General features: G+C 40.9%; 1 protein-coding gene across 1 annotated transcript in view; it reads right to left on the reverse strand.

Annotated features, from left to right (window-relative positions):
* HGD (homogentisate 1,2-dioxygenase) overlaps positions 1–21,764 on the reverse strand; it is a 42,980-nt gene extending 21,216 nt beyond the window's left edge. The window contains exons 1-4 of the mRNA XM_010845391.1: positions 21,531–21,764; positions 15,179–15,250; positions 14,304–14,392; positions 10,405–10,510 (exon numbers count right to left, since the gene is read on the reverse strand). Of these exons, the coding sequence (XP_010843693.1) occupies positions 10,405–10,510; positions 14,304–14,392; positions 15,179–15,250; positions 21,531–21,545 (282 nt within the window). The 5' untranslated portion in view covers positions 21,546–21,764. The remainder of the gene's footprint in view (positions 1–10,404; positions 10,511–14,303; positions 14,393–15,178; positions 15,251–21,530) is intronic.
* Between the last annotated feature and the right edge of the window lie 711 nt (positions 21,765–22,475).

Genomic DNA, 22,475 nt, shown 5'->3' on the forward strand with positions numbered 1-22,475 from the left:
GATGTTGATTTGAAAAACATTGAAATCATGCTTCAGAAAGAAGGAAAAGGCTTAATTCCCCTAAAGATGATATTTCATGGAGGAGCTGCAGGACCTTAGAGCAAGAATCTAGGAAAGGGTTTCTCCTCTCAGGCACTATTGGCATTATGTGTCAGATAATTCTTTGTTGTGGGGGCTGTCCTGTGCACTGCAGGATGTCTGCCAGCATCCCTGACCTCTGCTCACTGGATGCCAATAGCATTCCCACAGTTGTAACAGCCCCAGATGTCTCCAGACATCGTCAGATGTTACTGGGGGACAAACTTTCCCTGGTTGAGCACCATGGACATAGGAGGATATTCCCCTGATATGAGCCAGGGCCAAAGCTAAGCGCCGCTGGCTTCTTGAGGGAGGTTTTGGTCTACCACGAACCGTTATGTGCCGCTCCCTCTTCAGTAGCAGCATGGAGTTTGTAACCCAGGAAGATTGTCTGGAAGATCATACAATCTAGAATCCTGACTCTAAGACAAGTCATTCTTGTCTTAAGAATGACTCTAAGACAAATCATTCTAGATTTCCCAATGGAAAGGATTTACTATACTTGGCATATCACAAATAATAATAAAGACCCCAGGGCGGTTCTAATAAACCCAAAACCCAGAAGAAGAAGCCAGCTTTGGGTCTTCTCCAGGCAAGAGTTTTGGTGCAATATCATGTTGAATGTGGGGAGGTAAATTTGAGGAGAGGATAAACAGGAAGAGGCCCTGGAGTAGAGAGTGGGAACATCTCCTGCTAAACGAAGATGTTCAGACTAACAGCATGCTGTGGAGCAGAAACTCTCAATCCAAGGCCAGCCCAAGGGCCCTGTGCACTGGGCTGACCCAGGAGACAGGGGTTCTGTTGCTCCCTCTGTTCCTATTTATTCTGTGACTTCTGGAAAGTCATTTCATTCTTACTAATTTAAGTCTATACATTTTTAACAGTTTATTTTATTCATACTATATATTATTGCTAAAGAGCTCCCCCACCCATGGAATGCAATTATTAACATTTCAAAGACAATGAAATCCATTGAAGCATCCAATACAATATCTTGACTATCGCGGATATTAATATATTTGTACTGAATGATAGAATGAATGAGTAAATATAAGACACTGAGAACATTGCTAATATCTCAAAGAATAAGACTAAAGCAAATTTGTGAGACTTTTGGAAGTCCAATAATATTCAGGCAATAGCTAGTAAATTGAAAATTATTTTTAAAAGTCCTAAGATTGTTTCTAAAATATAAGTCAATTCTTTATACATGTGAAACCCCATAGTTTTTCTATATCCTTTCTGATTTTCTGTTCAGTTGTTCTATCAACTCTTGAGGGAGAAGTGTTGATGTTTCCCACTAAAATCATGGATTTAATCTATTTTTCCTTTTTCTGCTATCAATACTTTATATATTTTGCAACTGTGTTCTGCAAATTCCACTGGAAAATAAAGCTCTGCTTAGTTTAAGTGAAGTGGTCAAAATAACTTGAAAAGCATCTTCAACAGAGACTAAAGTTAGAAGTAAAAATTCTTTCAATTTATCAAAGGAGAAAGAGAATCTGTGGTAACATTTAATGATCAGGATTTGAAGTTTGTGCTCAGGGATGTAAATGAAACTAGAGAATTGGCCTCAGTATTTCTAAAGTCAGAAGATTGGGAGGTGTACTGGATGTCTGAGTATCACCTTCCACAGTTGGTTTCTTTGCTTCATTGAGAGTCCCTCCAAAGTTGCGCTGGACTCAACTAAATTGTATGAGTTGGATACTCTCAACAACATTGGTGGATTAGAGGCAAACATATTGTTAGAAGTTGGTAATATCTATCCAAGAATTTGGAAGTAACTTGTAGATGCAGTTGTGATCACAATGGACAAACAATTGTTAGCAACAGCTATGGCTAGGTGAGGCTCAGGGTAATTCACTACAGAGAGTTTCAGCCCAGACTAGGAAAGATGGGGGAGGGAGATAAAATAAAACAGTGGCTCATTAAATTCTTCAGAAAACCTAGAATTTGAGGGAAATGGCAGCATAATTTATGTGGTGAAAAATCAGGCTTTGAGTGACTCGTTGGAGTTCTTAGAGGTAATAAGTAAGATCATGGGTAAAAAGGATTCAAATCACTCAAATCACTTTGTTTAGACTTCTTTTTTTAAAATTAATTGTTTAGACTTTTAAAAGTCTTTTATGAGAAGACAAAAAAGATGAGCTAGCATCGGATTTAGATGACATTTTTTCATGGACAGAAACCTGGATACTTGACCTTGCCCTTGAGTGTAAAGGTAAGGGCTTTATATCCCTTACTCAGCAGCCAGCATAGAGCAAGGAACATAGTAGTCACTCAACAAATAGTTGTCAGATGACATTTAATTCTCACAACAACCTTCTAGGGCTCCTGTAATTATTATCTCTACTTTATAGTGACAAAACTAATGGTTTAGAGCAGTTAAATCTTCTTTACTAAAAACTGATGCTAAAAATCTCTCAGCCTCCTTTAGTAATCTAAACCCTGAGCCCTTAAATCTCAGTCTGTCTTGGTCTGCTTCCAATACCATTCATGATCTCCATGGCCCCTGAACCCAGGTTTTGGCTCCTTTTAATGGCCTTGTACTTAGTCTTCTAATCTGGGCCCTTATCTACTGCTCCTCCAGGGCTGAGTTGCCTTGACCTAATCTAACTGCTGGGACCCAAATCCTGCTAAGGTCCTTCAAGGTCAGCATTCCTGTCCAATCCCTATATATTCACTTATTCAAATGATTTATTGTCCCTCTCCACATGCCAGGTTTTATGCTAGGTACCATGACAGTCTCTGCCCTTGGGCAAAGAGAAGACCCTGCAATATGGCACGTTATGATAGAAAAACAAGGAAATGGGTAACTGGAATGATTTTGGAAGAGAAATATAAACAGGAATGTTCCCTCAGGAATAATTCCTGGTGCAGGGCATATTTAACATTCTTACACATGAACAATAAAAGACACACACAACAGAATAGTCTGGTTTGCAGATAGCTCCAACATCTTTTCCAAGGAATTAAGTGCAGGTTGATGGAGATATACTGTAAAAAGAGCCAGCATGCTGTCTAAAAGGGTTGAACAGGGCAATGTGCACTGCGGTGTTGGCAAACATCAGTGAATGCATTTAGAGAAATGCCATCTAGTCTATTTATAGGAGGATGGGATTGGAGCTATCAGGGAGTTTCTTCAACAAATACTTGTGATTCTACTGTCTGGAAGAGGGCATATGCTGGGTACTGCAGGTTGTAAGAAAATGAGGGAGACATAGCTCCTACTCTCAAATACTCTGAGAAAAATATTGGAAGAGTTCAGTGAAGAAAGTAGTATTTAAGATGAAAGTGAAAGTGAAAGTTGCTCAGTCGTGTCCAACTGTTTGCGACCCCATAGACTATACCGTCCATGGACTTTTCCAGGCCAGAATACTGGAGTGGGTAGCCTTTCCCTTCTCCAGGGGATCTTCCCAACCCAGGGATTGAACCCAGGTCTCCTGCATTGCAGGCAGGTTCTTTACCAGCTGTACCACAAGGGAGTTTTAAATTATGGGTGAGATTTGAATGGGTGGATACTTGTGAGGGAAGTAGAGAAAATTCTAGGTAGATGAAAGAGCATAAAGCATCCAGGCAGGAAAATTTAGACTATTGTCCTAGTTTGGTGACGGTTCCAGGTTGGCTGATAGGTAGAGGACATGGAAGAGTGAAGTGTTTGAAAGGTATAATAGTGAACCACTTGTCTTGGGAGTCTGCATTTGATTGGCTGGGCAGTGAGAGAGAGCTAACAGCAGGATTTAAAGGTTTCTGAGTAATAATTTAGTAAGCTAAGTCTGGCAGTAAGGTGTAGGAAAGGATGGGATGGGAAGACACATGGATCAGTTAGAAGGCCCTTATAACAGCCAGGTAAGAGGAAGTGAAGTCCAAATCAGGTGGTGTTAAGAAAAGAAAGGAGAGTATAGATACCAAAGACATCTTGGGAGCAAATTCTATGGCAATGTTTCTTAAAGTGTGGTCTAGAGCCAATCTGAATGGAAATCATCTGGATAGAATCCTGTGTATCATCCCAGACCTACTGAATTAGAATCTCTGGGGTGGGGGAGTCTGGGGCATCTATGTCTTCAACAAGTCACCTTGGTAACTTTTATGTAGATGGGAATCATCATCTTATAGACATGGCACACAATTCAATGTAACGGAGGAAAGAAATTTTCATGATGACTCCAAGGACTTGCTGCGCAGTGGGTGGTGGTGGTGTAATTGCAGGTTGAGTGTGAAAGAGTGGTTGTGTCATTAACAGATCTAGAAAGCCTGAGAGAAAGGCAAGTCTGGCTGGGACTATGATGTCTTCAGTATGGATCCTATTGAGGCAGGACATACCCATGGCAATTCCCATATGGGATTTGGAGTTGGGGGAGGGATTTGTAAAACATATTGTAGAGAAGTAATAGTTAATGTCATAGGAATGAATGATATTTGTTAGATTTTAAAAAGTAAAATATGGGAGATGTGGAAGATAGTGAGAGGAAGATAAAGTAGATAATTGAGTGTAAATGAGGTTCCACAGTGAAGGCAGAATGGCTTCCAAATATGACTGTTGGGATGGACTTCCTGAAATATGGCCTACAAGTTACACCAAGTTTGGGGCTGGAATTATGTTGGGTGAAGTTAGATTTCTGCCTGCAGAGATGTATATTTGTGGGGAATTTGGGTGATAGGTGGGAAATGAAGTGGGCTAGAAAAACCCTCTGCTGCTCAAGGAATTCCTCTTCTTAGTTCACCAAAGCTGGCAAGTAACCATTTGCCTCTAAGGCAAAGAGAGTCCAATAAAGTGGGAATCACTAACTGATAATTGGAAAGAAAATGGAGGAAGCACAGGGTGAATTGGGTTGAACTGTCTTCTCAAAATTCCTATGTGTGAGTCCAAACCCCTACTACCTTAGAATATAACCACATTTGGAAATAGGGTCTTTACGCAAGTGATTAAGTTAAAATGAGGTTGTTGGGGTGGCCCCTGACCAAACTACTGTGTCCTTATAAGAAGAGGAAGTTCAAACACAGAGACGTTCAGAAGGAATACGACATGAAGACAGAGGGAGAAGGTAGCCAACTACAAGCCAATCGAGAGGCCTCAGAAGAAACCCAGCTGCCGACACCTTGATCTCAGACATCTTGCCTCCTCGGCTGTGAGAAAACAAATCTTTATTGGTTAAGCCACCCAGTCGGTGGTACTTTGTAAAGGCAGCCCTAGCAAATGAATAAAGAGGGGAGGGGCCGATGTGGGCGATAAGAAAGAGAAGAAAAGATAAGAAAGACAAGAAGGAAGAAGAAAGGAGCAGCAGGAGAGTAAGTACTTCTCTCTCTCCCAAGAGGGTGATGGAGACAAGGCAGAGACAAGAAAGTATTTCAGGACGTTGGAGATGGCCTGTGTTGCAGGTTTACATGATGTCATAGAACACAGGAAAGGACAGAGATCCAGGAAGAAAAGAGGCAAGTCAACTACTCCAGGTTTGGGGATATTGAGGAGAAAAGGGTTGTGTTTAGCCAGGGATGATTTATAATAATAACAATGGAAACAATCTAAATACCGGAAAATAAAGGAATTATCTTGTAAACATGTACTGGGTAATTATGCCACATGAAAAACCATCTACACTCAAAGAGTTTGAAAAGACATGGGACAAAGCATAAAATATGATGTTTCCATTAAAAAACAGAATGTAAAATTGTATTAGAGCATGACTGCGTGTGCGTGCTAAGTTACTAAGTCCTATCCGACTATGAGACCCCATGGACTGTAGCCTGCCAGGCTCCTCTGTCCATGGGATTCTCCAGGCAAGAATACTGGAGTGGGTTGCCATACTCTCCTCCAGAAGATCTTCCCAACCCAGAAAATGAACCTATGTCCCTTGCATTGCAGGCAGATTCTTTACCACTGAGCCACCAGGGAAGCCCTTCTGTGCTCTACAGTATGACCTTATTATTTATGTATTTTATATATAGTAATTTGTATCTGTTAATCTCAAATTCCTAACTTATTCCCCATCCTGCTTGTCTGCTAAGTCTGTGAGTCTGTTTTTTGGCCGTGATCATGTTTTCCGGGATCTTAGTTCCTCGACCAGGAATCAAACCTGAACCTTGGCAGTGAAAGCATGGAGTCCTAACCACTGGACCACCAGAGAATTCCCTGTTTCTGTTTTGTAAATAAGTTCATTTGTATTACAGTTTAGATTACACATTTAATTAGTATAATAATCTCTACTAAGTTAGACAGAGAAAGACAACATCATATACTTTTTTAAAAACATCATTAATTTAAGAGTATTTATAGCCTCTTTTCCATCCCTTATCTGCTCCCTACAGAAAATTCTGCTTTGCTCATTCCCACTCCCTCAATCCTTGAACTTCAGTCTTACCATGTAAATCAATGTTTTGTGCATGCGTGTGTGTGCATGTGCTGTGAAAAGTGGATGAGGACCTACTTTCTGACATTTTCTAGTGGCACAAGGTAGGGGGAGGCAGAGGCAAGCCACAAGGTACTTGTGATCCAGGCCTGAGTTGCTTGGGAAAGATAAGAGCTCGGGGAAGTGGTGTGAGAGGGTTGGAGTCCAGGGAAAATTGAGGAAAGAGGATTTTAAAAAGTGTTGCTGTGGGTCATATACTGGATGCTCTTTAGTGTTTTCAGGAGAAGCAAATGAAGATTAGGATTATTTTTTATTACTTTTGGTCTCTGGCTGCATGAGACCCCAGATCCTATTTATTTACATACATGTGCAAATAAGAAGACTGGAAAGAAAGAAACCAACACATTGGAAGTAGTTAACTCTGCATTAGTACGATTATTAGGCACTGACACTTTTATGTAAGTTTTGAATAGAACATGACATAATAGTAAGGGGCGATTATTGTTGTTTAAAGAAAGTACTTTCAATAGAGTGATCTGGGCAGGTTGTATCGCAAAGGGTTAGGAGTGAATCAAGGGGATAAAGTGGGCTTAGATTACTTTCTCAAGGAGTCACTATGAATAGGAATGATGGGCAAAAGCTTGAAGAGGCAGGAAATCCAAGACATTTTTGGTGGGAGGGGGTTTTTAGAATAGTGAAACCTAAAGAATGACAACTTAGACATCAAACACTCTGTAAGGATGTACTGTTTTGAAACAGGATAATTTGTGTGTCCTGGAGGCAGAGGGAGTTTTATGATGTGATCTTTTACTAGCTTCGAAGTATTTCTCACTTGGTCCAAATAATACTGGTTGAGATCTAACAGGTAATTTCCTCAGCTGAGGCTTAACTGGGTCAATAGTCTGATTTTCCAACAGTCAACACAGTAGGGTTAGGGCTATAGTAACAAAGATAAACTTTAAAGGACTCTGACTGGTAAAGAGGAATGCTGATTCAGGAATGCTAATTGAAATCTGTAAACTCACAGTTAAATTGGATGTATATTTGTTTGTTAAATTCTGGGATTCCAGAAGTTAGAGGAATGTGCATGATGCACAAAATTAGGTATATTTCTTATGTGAGATATTAATAGTTTGGACTTATATCCACAGTTGAATCTAAATATAATCAAAGTTTGCATTAATTCTTAGGTGATTAATTAAATATACACTAAAAGAAAATGAAGGCTTGGAGGACATCATTTCCAATCTTCCTGGGAGGAAATCACAGATGATGGTGATGATAGCTTATCCCAAAATGCTCCCTTGGAGGAAACATTAAGTAACTGTCATGTCTTCAAATACTCAGAGATGACTAACACAGGGAGTTGGTGAAGCTGATGAAGCATTGGATTGGGTCTGTGACAGGTGAAGACATACCTATTGTACAGGTTTCAGCTGAGAAGACTGTCAGATGGATACCTAAAAATAATTTTCTCAGACTTTCTCTATGAGAGTCTGGAGTACATATTTGGAAGAGGTTGTGGGGGGTAGGAGGAGTGATGAATGCAGATTGGTGTGGTTAATTAATGAAGCATAAAATTGGAAAGAGATATTAACTTGTCAAGAAGGTGAAAACAAAAAGACAAAAGGATGAATTTTTCAAGAACAGCCAGGGTGTGTATCAGGGTGTAGGATTACAGAGTCGGAGGAAGATAAACCACCACGTTGATGGAACTGGTGTCCAACCTGAAGTACGATTGAGTTCTGGGGCACATCTGTCCCCATTTGTGTGAGCACAGAGTCAAAAATGAGCAGGAGAAATATTGGAGAAGAAATGTATTTGGAGAAATGCACTATGGAGAAAGTGTTTGAAGGAATTCAAAACAGGAGGAAGTAACAAGTTCGAGCAGAAATGCAAAGCAAGGAAATGGGGAAGGGGAAGAACAAACAAGTGTGTACTGAGGATCTGCTAGAAACAAGCAGAAACTTTCAATGCATCTATTTGGATGCCCCTGGATTAACTCAGGCTTTTAAATGCAGCTTCCTCATTAGCAGACACACACCACTGCATATAAAATAGATAAACAGCAAGGCTCCACTGTATAGTACAGGGACTATACTCAATATCCTATAAGAAACATAATGGAAAAGAATATGAAAAAGATTCTATATCTATAAATAAATCACTTTGCTGTACAATAGAAACTAAGACATTATAAATCAACTGTACTTCAATTAAATTTTTAAAACTGCAGTTTCCTCAAACTTTTCTCTCAGAATGTGTGTGTGCCAACTACTTATGAAATAATGAATTAACATGCACAACTGATGTACTTGACTCTCACCTATGGTGGGAGACTTCCATTTTCTGCTTTGCTAATTTCTATATCATTTAAGTTTTTATAAATACATATTACTCTTAAAATAAGACAAAATCAGAAAAATTCTATCAGAATGAGGTTAGCTTCCATAGAAAAGCCACTTGTACCTCCAAATAATCATTATGAAGGGTTGCACTCATGTCAAATAAAATGTATCATAGTAGTCATAGAGATAAAAATACGATATAATAAAAGGATATTACTGAGCATATTACACATCACACTCACATTTTCCTTAAAGATTAGGTTTAAAACTTCACTCTCCACCCCCAAAAAATGACATAAGCATGGCTCCACTGTTGCCCACACAACCACATCTAAGATTATCAAGTCTTAGATAACTGTGTGAATGATATTAGCAGCAGGCACAGTGGAACTCCCTTCTTCACCCCATATACCAGGCTGATAGTTATCTTAAGGGTCCCATGATTTAATTCCCAAATATCTGCCTACAGATTTTGCCTGCAATCCTTCTTTTAATTAATGCTCAATGGTTTTCAAATTTAGCTCAATGGTTCTCAAATTTAATGTACATAAGAATTACCATACAGAGTAGCACACACAAAACCACGTATCTTATACTTTATGGGGAGTTAAGGGATTTTTCAGAGGTGATTTGGTTTGAACTTGTTTAACTTGCTGATTTAGCAGCCACCTTGTTCCTTTGTATAATATGAGATTTGGCTCCACTTGAGAGAACTATCAGAAACTTAATTGAGGATTCTCTTTGCTGAATAAGAAAAGAATTAGAAAACTTACTGTGGTTCAATTACCTTCTCAACTTTCCAAAACAAATATCCAATAAATGCTTAATTTCTGTCCTGACCATGAATCCTTTAGAAGTATAGGTATCCATCCTTTGTTTTTGTTTTTTTCTAATATAATGGGGTCCTGTTATTAAGCCATTGGGTCTATTTATTAATCTAAAACAAATGAGTATGAGCATTGTAACTCTAAAGGAGAAATTGGAGAATTTGAGATATAATCCATTGAGGAATCAGGCAGATTCTCAGAGAATGAACAGTGACTTGACCGCTCAAAGACAGCGGGTTAAGTAGAAGGCCAGGGAGGCAAACCTAGGTCTGTTTTCCTTTCTGCCTTATCCTTTTGTTATTGGTGACATGTACCTCAACTCAGGGGCAAAGAGAATACACTCGGGTGCTCAGAAGGTAAAAAAAAGAGCTCAGTCTATTATAGCCCTGGGTGTCTCTCGTTACTGAAAGCACAGTACATAAACAATATGCAGAGGGAAAGCCCATTTGTCACTAGACCAAAAGAAGGAAACTTTCAGGCAAGGAACTGAGGTTTGCAGGTGACAGTTTAGGTGAAAATCAACCAGTCTACAGATGTGTAGATGTATTTTCACCAACCTATATAATTTCCATTCATTCACTGGGCACTCCTGCAGCTAGAAAAATGAAAGCTTATACACACACATGTGCACAGGCACAGCCAATCACTTCCAAAATTCCTACCCAAGTTTGGGCAAAGGAACAGATACACTGTAGCACTTATTTTAAAAATCTATCTAATTTCTCAAAGACCCAGGTTAGGCTTAAATGTTTATATTCAAGGCTTTGGATACATGCTGCTCTCCAACTCATAGGACTAGGTTACCTGGTTAGGATCAGGATCAACTTCGTCCCAGTTGTGAGTGATGTGGCCTTGGTCAATGAACTCAAAAGGCTTGTGAGAAACTGAAGGTAGAATCCTATACAGCCAGCTGTGGGGAGGAAACAAGGAGACACAAAACTTAGGGTGATGTTATGGGTGATGCCCAGACTGTCTCAGGAAGTACCATCGGGAAGACACTCAAGTCCACAACGATCTGTGGGCTTTAATGTGAGATGCAATGACACAGCATCACTTCTTAATAGCCACTGTTGCCCATAGCCCTGCCTCTTCTCACCTTTCAACCCTACCCATCAAATGGAGAGTTGGAGGCTCTAGCCCTCGGTTATTTCCATGCTGGCAAAGAAAGAATTGTCTTTCCCAATGACAGCTATAAAGGAAGGGAAAGTACCTTGAGGGATATCTGTGCAGGCAGACCCACAGGAAAACATTAGCTTATATATGTCATTGGATCCTAATCTTTGTTCTGGCTCTAGTAAGTGAGGAAAATGAAGCCCACACAGTTTGAGACAATACAGGTGGTTTCTTTGTGATTTTTGAAATATTAATCAATTTTCTTACTTAAAATTGTAAAATTAATTCATGCCAGTGCTAAAAATAATTCAAGCAATTTAAAAAGTCCCAAAAGGTAAAAGACTTTCTCCTCTAATTTCTCCAGCGCCAGTTCTCAGAGGCTAATTAGAACTGTTTAACAATTTTCTTGTATATTCTTTCAGATGTTTCCAATGCATAATAAGCAAAATTGCCAAATTGCTGTACCATTTTAGTCTCACAGCAATAATGTATGAAAGTGGCTGATTACCCACATCTTTACAAATACGCAGTATTATGAATAATTTTGACCTTAGGTGAAAAATGCTATCTAATTTTTATTTTGAATTACCTTTATTTATGAGTAAGATTGAGAATCTATATGTTTATGGGCGCCTTGTAATTTTTCTGTGAATTACTTGCCCAAGTTCTTTACCATTTTTCTATTGGTTGTCTTTTTTATGCTAATTAGTAAGAGATTTAGGAAATTAACACAACTATACTCTAAAATTATAAAACTATCCATATTTTCCTATAGCACATTTGTAACTTTGTTTCAAGTTACAAAGCTCTTGAAACTTGGTAGAAGCTTCTCTGGTGACTCAGAGAGTAAGGAATCCATCTATAATTTGGGAGACTGGGTTTGATCCCTGGGTTGGGAAGATCTCCTAGAGAAGGGAATGGCAACTCACTCCAGTATTCTTGCCTGGAGAATTCATTCTATGGACAGAGGAGACTGGCAAGCAGATTGTGAGCAGACAGAGGAGACTGTGACCATGGGGTCGCAAAGAGTCGGATACGACTGAGCGACCAACACACATACATCGCCTTGTTTCAGTAAGAGGTGATCTTAATGAAGGAGCCCTGAAGGACACCAGGAGGAGAACTATCCAGAAGTCGAGAGGGACACTGAAACTCACTAAGAGGGACCCAAGTCCTCTCAGAGGCTGTTACCCTGACAGAGTACAGCAGGAAGAGGAACACCACCTGGGGCAATGGAAGATTAGACCTGCTTGAACAGGTTCTGGCCCTTTAAGCCCCAGGACAGTCTACTTCAGGAGGTGGAGTTGGCCCGGCCTGAAACTGAGTCACTCGGGAGATCAAGCTAGATTTGTTCAGTTTTCTTCTGTTTCCTCGAACTCTAGGTGAAGTGATCTCAGACATTGGACTTCAGACCATAAATTATTAATAACTATGCCTCGCTAGCATCTAGTAGTATACAAAATTGAGAACACGTATGTATGTCTTAGAACCAACTGTGAGATCCTGGGCAAGTTTTTTGAGTCTATGTTCCTCATCCTCATCTCCTAGGATTGTTGTCAGGATTGAGTTTATGTACCAAGAATGCCTGGTAGAGTAGGTGCTCACTTATTAGATGTGTGTTGAGTTGTTTATCTGTCTACCCCTATCATCTACATTGTTATGACGGTCCAGATTTTCCACATTCTCTGTCCTGGCTTTGACCTTCTCAGGACCGAAAGGATCAGCTAACTAATCATAAAAACCAACCCCTGATAGATATACTCTCTGACAGTTTTTGGGTGGGGGTGAGGGGTCCTGAACTCTGTGGTTGACTAAATGTAGGAATACCAGGCTTTCTCACTTATGGATGGGGTTGGCTCCATCTTCCCCCTGGGGACTTTGAGCATTTTCAGAAAACTTGTGGATACCTTTGAAGAGTTCTAGACAGATGGGTGAACCATGCCTAGTGTCCTTTGTTTTTCAGCCGAGTTTGTAAAACTCCCCAGGCAGCACTACATTGCCCTGGACAGAGATTTAATTCTGATTCAGGGAATGGTGCCAGCATCTTAATGAAATGCCGACAGCTCCTTTTCAGCCTCCTGGAATAGAGCTCTACTCCCGCTGGCTGAAGAGATTGCTGAATAATGGGGGCAGGCAGTAGAATTCGGAGTCCAGGTGTCCCGTTAGTGAATGGGTCATAAAGTCAAGAACATAGCCACGGAGGCCAGGCTGTCATAAATTAGAATGGACAAGAATTGTCTGTGTGCTTACCTTACCTTGGCTATCTGGGCTTGCAGAGAGAGAGAGATGATTAAATAGTGATAGAATTAATCCTGATTTGACAAGTATGGGAAACTATCTCTTCCCTTCTTCATGTGCAGATCTAGTGAGAGAGAAGCAATATTGATATTGATGTGATAACAGCACCTGCCACTCAATTTTCTGACAGGCGTTTAGGGATACCATGTATTAAAGGCAGACACTCTACTATTGTGGCAATAGTGATGATTATGGTAATTAATGTTAATTGAGCACTCACCAGGTACCTGGCAATGTGCTAAGGACTTTGCATACATTCTTTCCTTTAATCCTCTTCAAGACTATGAAATAAGTACTATTATTATGTTTTCTACAAATGAAAAACCAGAAGGCTCTAAGAGGGTAGATGACATGCCCGAGGTCACACAGCTGGAAAGAGAAGGAGCCAGGATTTAAACTCAGGAGGCCTGACTGCAGTGTGGGCTTGATGAACCGGTAAGGGGAACAATCTATCATTTGTGTGGTCCATGATGCTCTTGTACTCACTGTCTCATTTACTTCTCAGGAAGACTCTCTGGAGATAAACCCAATCATCTTCCACTAAGTAGTACAAGACTGCCTACCCTCCACCCCCAACCTCCAATGTAAGTAGCAGCCCTCTTTGTGGATACCTTCATCTGGTCTGAAATTCTTGCAGTTGGGTGCTGCTTGTTTAAGTCACAACACTTAACTGCCTCCCCAAATCACAACATCTACTGCATCTTATCTGCACCATAGGAGTTAACCAAGGGAGTGTGTTCACTGACCTGGCTTGTAGGACATGGGAACATGACACACTGTGCTAATGAATGTGCTGGTTTCCAGCAAAGGCAAATTCCAAGGAGAAAAAACCTTATTAATTCAGACCACAAGGGGCCATAATACATGACCTTTCATCTAACCCATGCTTGGATTATCCAATATTTTCATCTAAAGAACATAATACTTCTAGTCAGCTGAGGAAGATATTGCACTGAGTCTTCTGTAACTTTGAGTTAATCAGTATTAAAAAAAAAAAAAAGTAAAACAAAATTGGACAATTCCTAGGGGAAGGCCAGACTATTAGGAATATTTTTTTTCTGAATACAAGCAACAGTTTGCAAATGTAACTAGACATATCTGTTTTCTAGGCTCTATGCAGCTGTTCTCTCTACTTCTTCCAACAGTCACTTGATTCTAGCTGAAGATGAGATGCATCTTTCCCTGACAATGATCCAAGGCACAGCCTATAAGAAGCAGGATTTTGGGCAGCCCTGGGAGGTTGCAGCCTAGGTATAGGAGGCAGAATTAAATACTAGTTATAGTTCCCATACCTTCTTTTATTGGTGCTCCGTGGACAAGTGAAAGCTGATCCTGAGAGCTGCTCAGCATACAGATTGTAGGGGCAAACTTGAGGATTATTCTAAAACAAAGGAGGCAATAAATGACATCACTCGATCAGAAAGGTATCCCACCTTCCCATGAAACAACTCAGTGGGGGGAATTCTGGCTTGGATGGGGATGCTCTGGGTCACTTACTGCACATGACCATCTTCAACCTATATATCTTTCTTGTAATAAAGTTTTAGGTAAGTTATTGTATAAAATTTATAAATTATAACCTATCTCACCCTTCAGGAATATCCCAATGCTGACATATGAGTATATTTCTTTCTATTCTTACCCTCCAAAATGGGGATCCTATGATATGTGTAGTCTTATTAATAATTAGCATATTAAAAAAGAGGAAACAGTATATCATGAGCATTTTTTATGCCATGAAATAGTCAAATTTTTTTGAAAAATTTTTGTTTGCCATAGTTTTTATTGTAACCAATACTAGTGTGAACATCTTTGTGCACACATTTTAAAACAAGGGCTGATTATTTTCTCCTCATTGTCATATCTTATGTGGTTCAAAGAAGTATAAGAAAGTCCCCTAACCCTGAACCTGGGGGATCCTCCTGAAAGCCCTACAGTTAGTCTTACTTATCTTGGGGGTAAGTGTTTTGCCATAGGTAACCATTATCCAACTTTAACTTTTGCATTATTGCTGTTCAGTATCCCAATTGTCTTAACAATCTGTAACACTTTTAGACAGTTCACAGGCTAATACAATAGCCATGGTGGGAAGAGGCACTTGACCTGAAGGCTGGTCATACTTTCCTTTAATTCAGAGTTCTCTAATTAATATTTTATTTACTCATACCTGTCCTTCTGGCAGGGCACCTGGGCAACGAGGGTCCTCTGAGGCACACTCATTCCCGAATCCAGAAATGTACTGCATGTGACAAGACACAAAGGCCACCATTAATGGGACTTAAAGAGTATTCTGCTATTTGACAGTCTACGAAGGTAAGAAATTTCTATATGGACATGTGTTTATCATGTTCTATACATCATATCTTTACTATGTCTTGGCATGTGACCCATTTAGGACAGATAATTTCCCTGCGTGAATTTCAAAGACCCACAATTGATTGGGAGAAGAGTGCTGGATATTGCATAGACTCACCACCCCTAGCTGTACTTACTTAATTGATTTATGGGCTTGTTCTTAATTGTCCCAGATCATGGCATCCAGTCCCATCACTTCATGGGAAATAGATGGGGAAACAGTGGAAACAGTGTCAGACTTTATTTTTGGGGGCTCCAAAATCACTGCAGATGGTGACTGCAGCCATGAAATTAAAAGATGCTTACTCCTTGGAAGGAAAGTTATGACCAACCTAGATAGCATATTCAAAAGCAGAGACATTACTTTGCCAACAAAGGTCCGTCTAGTCAAGGCTATGGTTTTTCCTGTGGTCATGTATGGATGTGAGAGTTGGACTGTGAAGAAGGCTGAGCGCTGAAGAATTGATGCTTTTGAACTGTGGTGTTGGAGAAGACTCTTGAGAGTCCCTTGGACTGCAAGGAGATCCAACCAGTCCATTCTGAAGGAGATCAGCCCTGGGATTTCTTTGGAAGGAATGATGCTAAAGCTGAAACTCCAGTACTTTGGCCACCTCATGCGGAGAGTTGACTCATTGGAAAAGACTCTGATGCTGGGAGGGATTGGGGGCAAGAGGAGAAGGGGACGACGGAGGATGAGATGGCTGGATGGCATCACTGACTTGATGGACATGAGTCTGGGTGAACTCCGGGAGTTGGTGAGGGACAGGGAGGCCTGGCGTGCTGCGATTCATGGGGTTGCAAAGAGCCAGACACGACTGAGCGACTAAACTGAACTGAACTGAACTGAAGAACAGGTTCTTTAATTCTGGGTCCATCGGGGAGTTCCTGAGGGGGAGATGGCTCAGGCTCAACTCCAGGTTAGTAAGATCTTGCTTGCCTAGATAGAAACCTCCCTGAGGTTGGTGCTCCACTCCCCCTCCGTACACTGAAACAAGCAGCTACAAGGAGATGTGTGGATCCAATCTGACAGCAAAACCCTTGAGAAAAAGCTGTCCAATCAACCTGGCTGCAGGCAAAAGCCTATATCATCTGGCTCACATATGGAGCACTTGTATATATGTTTGCATCTATGTGGACACAAGAAAACAAAATAGGAAGATATGGGTGGCCTTCAGGAGAAGGGTCAGACCAGAATCTGTCCTCAGTGGCACAAAGGAGTGCATTCTGACTGCCATCTGTTTACTTTATGTTCAGAGAGAGGAAAAGAGAGTTTCTCAACAAAGTGTGTAGGTCCCCTGAAACTGATTCTGACAACACTTAACACACCTGTGAGTTCTTGTTCACTCTCTGTTTTTTCTGCTAGTTTATAAGCTCCATAAAGGCTGGAACTATGGCATCTTGTTTACCTCTGTATATGCTTTGTGCCTTGTTTATAGAAGGTACTCAATAGATACCTATTGTTTTAGTTTTCCTTTGAAGCCTATGCCAACGCAAGAGTATGTATCCTGCTCTAAGAAGGGCTGTGTGTGTGTGTGTGTGTGTGTGTGTGTGTGTGCGTGCGCATGCGTGTGCTAAGTTGCTTCAGTCGAGTCCAACTCTTTGTGACCCCATGGACGGCAGCCTGCCAGGCTTCCCTGTTCATGGAATTCTCCAGGCAAGGATACTGGAATGCGTAGCCATGCCGTCCTCCAGGGGATCTTCCCGACCCAGGGATTGAACCCATATCTCTTGCGTATCCTGCATTTGCAGGCAGGTTCTTTACCAGTAGGGCCACCTGGGAAGCCCAAGTAGGGTTAGGACCAACCCCCCAAACCCTTTTCTCTAACTTAAACATCAAAAATGGCTGTTTTCTTCCCATAGTTTTTTCTTAAATGTACTTAGTTTTAGCTCATGAAAATGAAAGTGCAGCCTCACTCAGTGAGTGAAATACCACCATCTGAGCACAGTCTCTAAGATATATAAGAAGGATGTAAGTGGGTGGAGGATAAGCCCTCCAGAGTTCTCAGCAGCATGCAGAAGGAGCTTGATGGAATTCACCTGCAAGTGTGAGCACCGAGCAGGGCAACAGCTGCCCGTACTTGGAAGGAATAGCAAATGTGAAATGTTAGAACCTAGAAAGCAATGGAACTGAAATTATTCTTTTTTGCCTCCAGACACAGTATTTTTTTATATTTGAAAATCTATCAGCACTAAAAACAGCGAGTTATATTACACACAGATTGGTTAACAGCAGTGGCATGTAGTTTGGAATGATTTCTTTGGGGAAATGGCAGAGACCATCCAACATTATGACTCTCCACTGAATACAATTTTCTTCTCTCTAAATGAACCTCGTGCTCACCATCAAGAGGATTGAATCTGAGCTGCTGAGAAATGGTAATGACCCCAGATTATCTTCAGGTCTGTGGGATGGAATTTTAGACCGGTCTTGACTGAAGCCACAGGGTGCCACAGTGCCTTCACTGTGCTCCACTGCTGCGCTGTTTCTGCAAAGGGAGGCAGGCAGGTCTGAGTGCAACAGCCGAGGTCTCTGGCAGGAGTGCGTAGGTTTACTCATTAACTTGCTGCATTCTTTGCAACTGCTGGCCTCAGAGCAGAGTCCAGGGTTATTTGTACATTGGAAACAGAGGAAGAGAGACTTACTATGTGTAGTTTTAAAGCATTTGCTTCAGATTCCTTTAAAAAATAGAAAAGAAAGTAGAAAGAACAGCTGGTGGTTTGGAAGGGAGCCACCCAGCTTGGAGAGAGGTGTGAGTTCTGAATTGGTTTCCCACTCTTAGCTGCGGTGCATTGGCTGAAGAGGAGGGTGGAAACTGCTGAGTCATTCTCAGACCAGTTGGTTTTCCTAATCTCCTGAGAGAAAAATTACAGATGAGTTTGTTAGAGCTTTAAATATCTTGTGCCTCACTGCTGAATGTATCAGAATGGAGGAAGCAGTGTTCTGTAGCTGCTTCCCCAAGGCTTTGAGATCAAGGACAGAATCTGAACTCTGCTCCTATCAGCTGTGAAAATTCAAGCTTTCAACTCCAGCTGATTCAGTGACTATACAAATACATCTTATACAAATAAATACATAATTAAATCTGACGTCAAGTGTGTGTATTTATATGCTTTCTTCAATCTGGATTCTGAATAATTTTATCCAACATAAAAATATGATTTTGTTTCCTTCCAAGAGAATTATACACATCCTTTCCACATCCTTTCTAAAGAACAAATGACTGAACTCATGTAATTTCAGTAGCGTCAGTTCTTTGGCAGTTCCCTAGTGTACAGATTTCTAATTCTCACTTGGTCCCCAGGATATGATTTACTTGTCAGAGTAGTTTTATGAGGTGCTTTCGCCTGACTCTGATTCTGGATAACACCCTGATGGGATGAGCAGATGGTGTACTTCACCTCCTTTTACAGGGCATGAGGAAAAGTGAGAGAAGTCAGGGCAGAGATGGAACTATAGCTACCTTTTTCTCCTTTGTAAAGGGTCCAGTATTTTTAGTTAACCTTGTTGGGAACATAGGTTATAGATTGCTAGGTGAACTTGCCGATTATTTCAAGTGGATTAAACTGAAGAGTTTAATTATTTCAAGTGGATTAGGCTGAAGAGTGAGTGGCTCCCCAAATATATCTATGTCTTAATCCCTTGAATTTGTGAGTGTTGCCTTATATAGCAAAAGAGACTTGGCAAATGTGATTAAGAATCTTGAGATGGGGAAATGTCCTGGATTATTTGGGTGTGCCCTAAATGCAATCAGGGCTTCCCTAATAGCTCAGTTGGTAAAGAATCCACCTGCAATGCAGAAGACCCTGATTTGATTCCTGGGTAAGGAAGACCTGCTGGATAAGGGATAGGCTACTCTCTCCAGTATTCTTGGGCTTTCCTGTGGCTCAGCTGGTAAAGAATCTGCCTGCAATACGGGAGGCCTAGGTTCGATCCCTGGGTTTGGAAGATGCCCTGGAGAAAGGAAAGGCTACCCACTCCAGTATTCTGGCCTAGAGAATTCCATGGATTGTATAGTCCATAGGGTCGAAAAGAGTCGGACATGACTGAGCAACTTTTCACTTCACTTAAATGTAATCATATATCTTCATAAAAGAGGGTGGTAGAGGAGGATTTGACGACAGAAGAGGAAAAGGTGATATGATGATGGAAGCAGAAATCAGAATGATGCACTTTGAAGGTGAAGAAAGGGACCATGAATCAAGAAATTTCTAGAAGCTGGAAATGCAGGGAAAGGGATTCTTCCCCTGAGTCATCAAAAGGAACCAGCCAACACTTTGACTTTAATCCATGGAAACGGATTTTAGACTTCTGACCTCCAGAATTTATTTTCCAGAAGAAAATAAATTTAGTCATTTTAAGCCATTAAATTTGTGGGAATTTATTACAACAGAAACAGGAAAGTGATACAATAATTATGTAGAGCAGGGGTCCCATCTTCAATTAACCATTAGAATCACCCCCAAAGCTTGTTAAATACAGACCCAAACCTAGTAAATCAAAATATTTAGTCCTGGGGCCCAAAGTCTGCTTGTTAAACATCTCTTCTTATAGAAATGAGGAAATCAAGACTTGTAGAAGTGAAACAACTTTAAAGCATAGTAAAGTTCATTTAAAATTAAATTTTATTATTATATCCTTTGAATTTTCTTCCCCCAATTGTGCTGTTTTTATGTAAATGTGATTTCATTTGAGGCTTTGGGTTGGCATATCCATTACAAGGAATAAATAAAAGCAGGAATTTTTTTTAACTTAAAATGTGTATTGATTAGAATGATGCAATCTGGCTTTCTGTGTTTGGATCTGTGATCTCTAGAGCTAACCTTTCCTTGCAGAGATTAGACAGCAGGCTGGGAAGAATGTCTTTGAAACTGAGAACAAAGACCAGCATGCAATTTACGTTGGTGTACTGGTGCTGTGCATATTAAATTTCTTAAAAATTTCGGCAGGATAAGATTTTATATATAATTTATTTATAAATGGTAAGGATGTTTTCACCCTGCTGAACTTCCTATAGGATTTTCATCAGGAAATAAAGTTTTTATGTACTCCCCCTCTTCTAAGGCTTCAACTACCATCATTGATATGATGACCTACTGTATCTTGTCTCCTGGGCTTCCCTGGTAGCTCAGAGGGTAAAGAATTTGACTGCAATGCAGGAGACAAGAGTTCAATCCCTGGGTTGGGAAGATCCCCTGGAGAAGGAAATGGAAACCCATTCCAGTATTCTTGCTTGGAAAATTCTATGGACAGAAGAGCCTGGCGGGCTGCAGCCCATGGGGTCGCAAATAGTTAGACATGACTGAGTGACTAACACACCCACACATACACATATCTAGTCTCCTAGCTCTCCCCTCTCCCCTAAGTTCCAAACACATACAACCGACCACTGGTATCTCATCTTTGGTTGTCTCTGGAGCAACTCAAATTTGACTCTTGGATCTCAGAACATGCAGGGCTGTGTGTGCTGTGCCTTTGCACTCACTATTTCTTCTAGCCCCCACCCCTTCTAAGTTAGTCAGTTTCAACTCTCTTAAGACTGAGCTCAGGAAGAGTTTCCCTGCTAACTTAGATGCTAAAGAACCTGCTTGCAGTGTGGGAGACCTGGGTTTGATCCCTGGGTTGGGAAAATTCTCTGGAAAAGGAAATGGCTACCCTTGCCAGTATTCTTGCCTGGAGAATCCCATACATATTTTTCAATTGCAGATTAAATAATAAGGAATTATTTCCTAGAGGAGGTGCTAGGACTTCCGCTGGTCAAGGGCTGATTGTGAGCCTCAAAATAACTGAATAGATTAAACATATCTAACTGGTGGGCTGGAGGCTGTCCAGGAAACTGCAGCGACAGGAAGGTGTAGAGTAGGGACTGGCAAACACAGTCACAGGGAGAAAAGTGTCTGTCCACAGTGGAGAAGAGCCCTTATAAGGTCTACAGATTCCCAAGACAATCTATGAACTGAACAAGACAAGAGATAGACAATTAGACTGTCATCCATTTTCTTTGTCATCCCCCAGCCCCAGCCATGCTTACGGCAAAGCCTTGAACACAGTAGCTTGGACCAGGGCCTCTCTAAGTTAGTGCTAACTCTGACTCTCTGGAATTTTCAGAAGCTTCCATGAATTGTGGCTGAAGAAACCACAGCAAACTGGCCAGATAGTTTCTTACCTTCAACTCAGTCATTTTCCTTCTGCTGCAGGTGTGATGATTTCAGGAAACCCAGGCCCAGATGCTTCTGCTTCTCCTGCAAACCACCCTCTGGATGTTATTCCACTTCTTCACTGTGCTCACTGGTCAGCAGGTCACTCAAATCAATCACAGGCATTTCCTAACTGGGTTACGCTAGGGAGAAAGTCCAGCATGCTTGTTCCCAAACTGCTTTCATAACTGCCTTTGGTTTTTATTAAACCTGGGCTGTTTCTAAAGAGTTTGCAGAGGCCTGTCTCCTCTTCACCCGAGATAAAGGTTGACCAATTATTTGTTTCAGGTAAAGGAAGGAGGGTCATCACTAAAGGCAGAGAATTTAAAGCTATGAGAGGAAGTGTGGCAGTTAGTGCTTGGTGTGTGAGGCAAAGGCTTCTCCACTCAGTCTTGACGCAGGCCAGGAAGGAACACGGCGGAGTGTTCACTCTCTGAGAGCAGTGAGGAAACGAGCTGTGCCCTGACACAGGTGTTTTCACACAGCTGCCCGAAACTTGGACCGGGTCTGGACAGCTCTCCACAGTTGCCTCCCAGGGATGAGCTGGGTGAACAGCTCAGAGTGAAGCACTTGGGTTAAAGCCAATTTAGATGTTTACTGTTGTTCCACTTAATTTCTCAAATATATTTAGTGTTCTTATAAATTCCTTAAGAATATTATTTCCTTATGCTTGTATCCCTCTAACAAGAGACCCAAGGGTTATTTTCCAGCCACTTTTCCATGACTCCCTTGTCCTTCATCTTGGCTACTCTCCTTAGCCATGGTCAGGTATCAACTTCATGGCTAATGGCATTCAGGAAGGAAGAAACCATATATTGAGTGCTTGTCATGCCAGATTTTCCCACAGACATTACCTCATTTAATTGCACAAAAACAATCTTGTAAACTAGGCTTTATTAATGTAAACTCAAGTG

This window comes from Bison bison, unplaced genomic scaffold (genome assembly GCF_000754665.1).
Source record: "Bison bison bison isolate TAMUID 2011002044 unplaced genomic scaffold, Bison_UMD1.0 scf7180017864215, whole genome shotgun sequence".
Classification (NCBI taxonomy): Eukaryota; Metazoa; Chordata; class Mammalia; order Artiodactyla; family Bovidae; genus Bison; species Bison bison.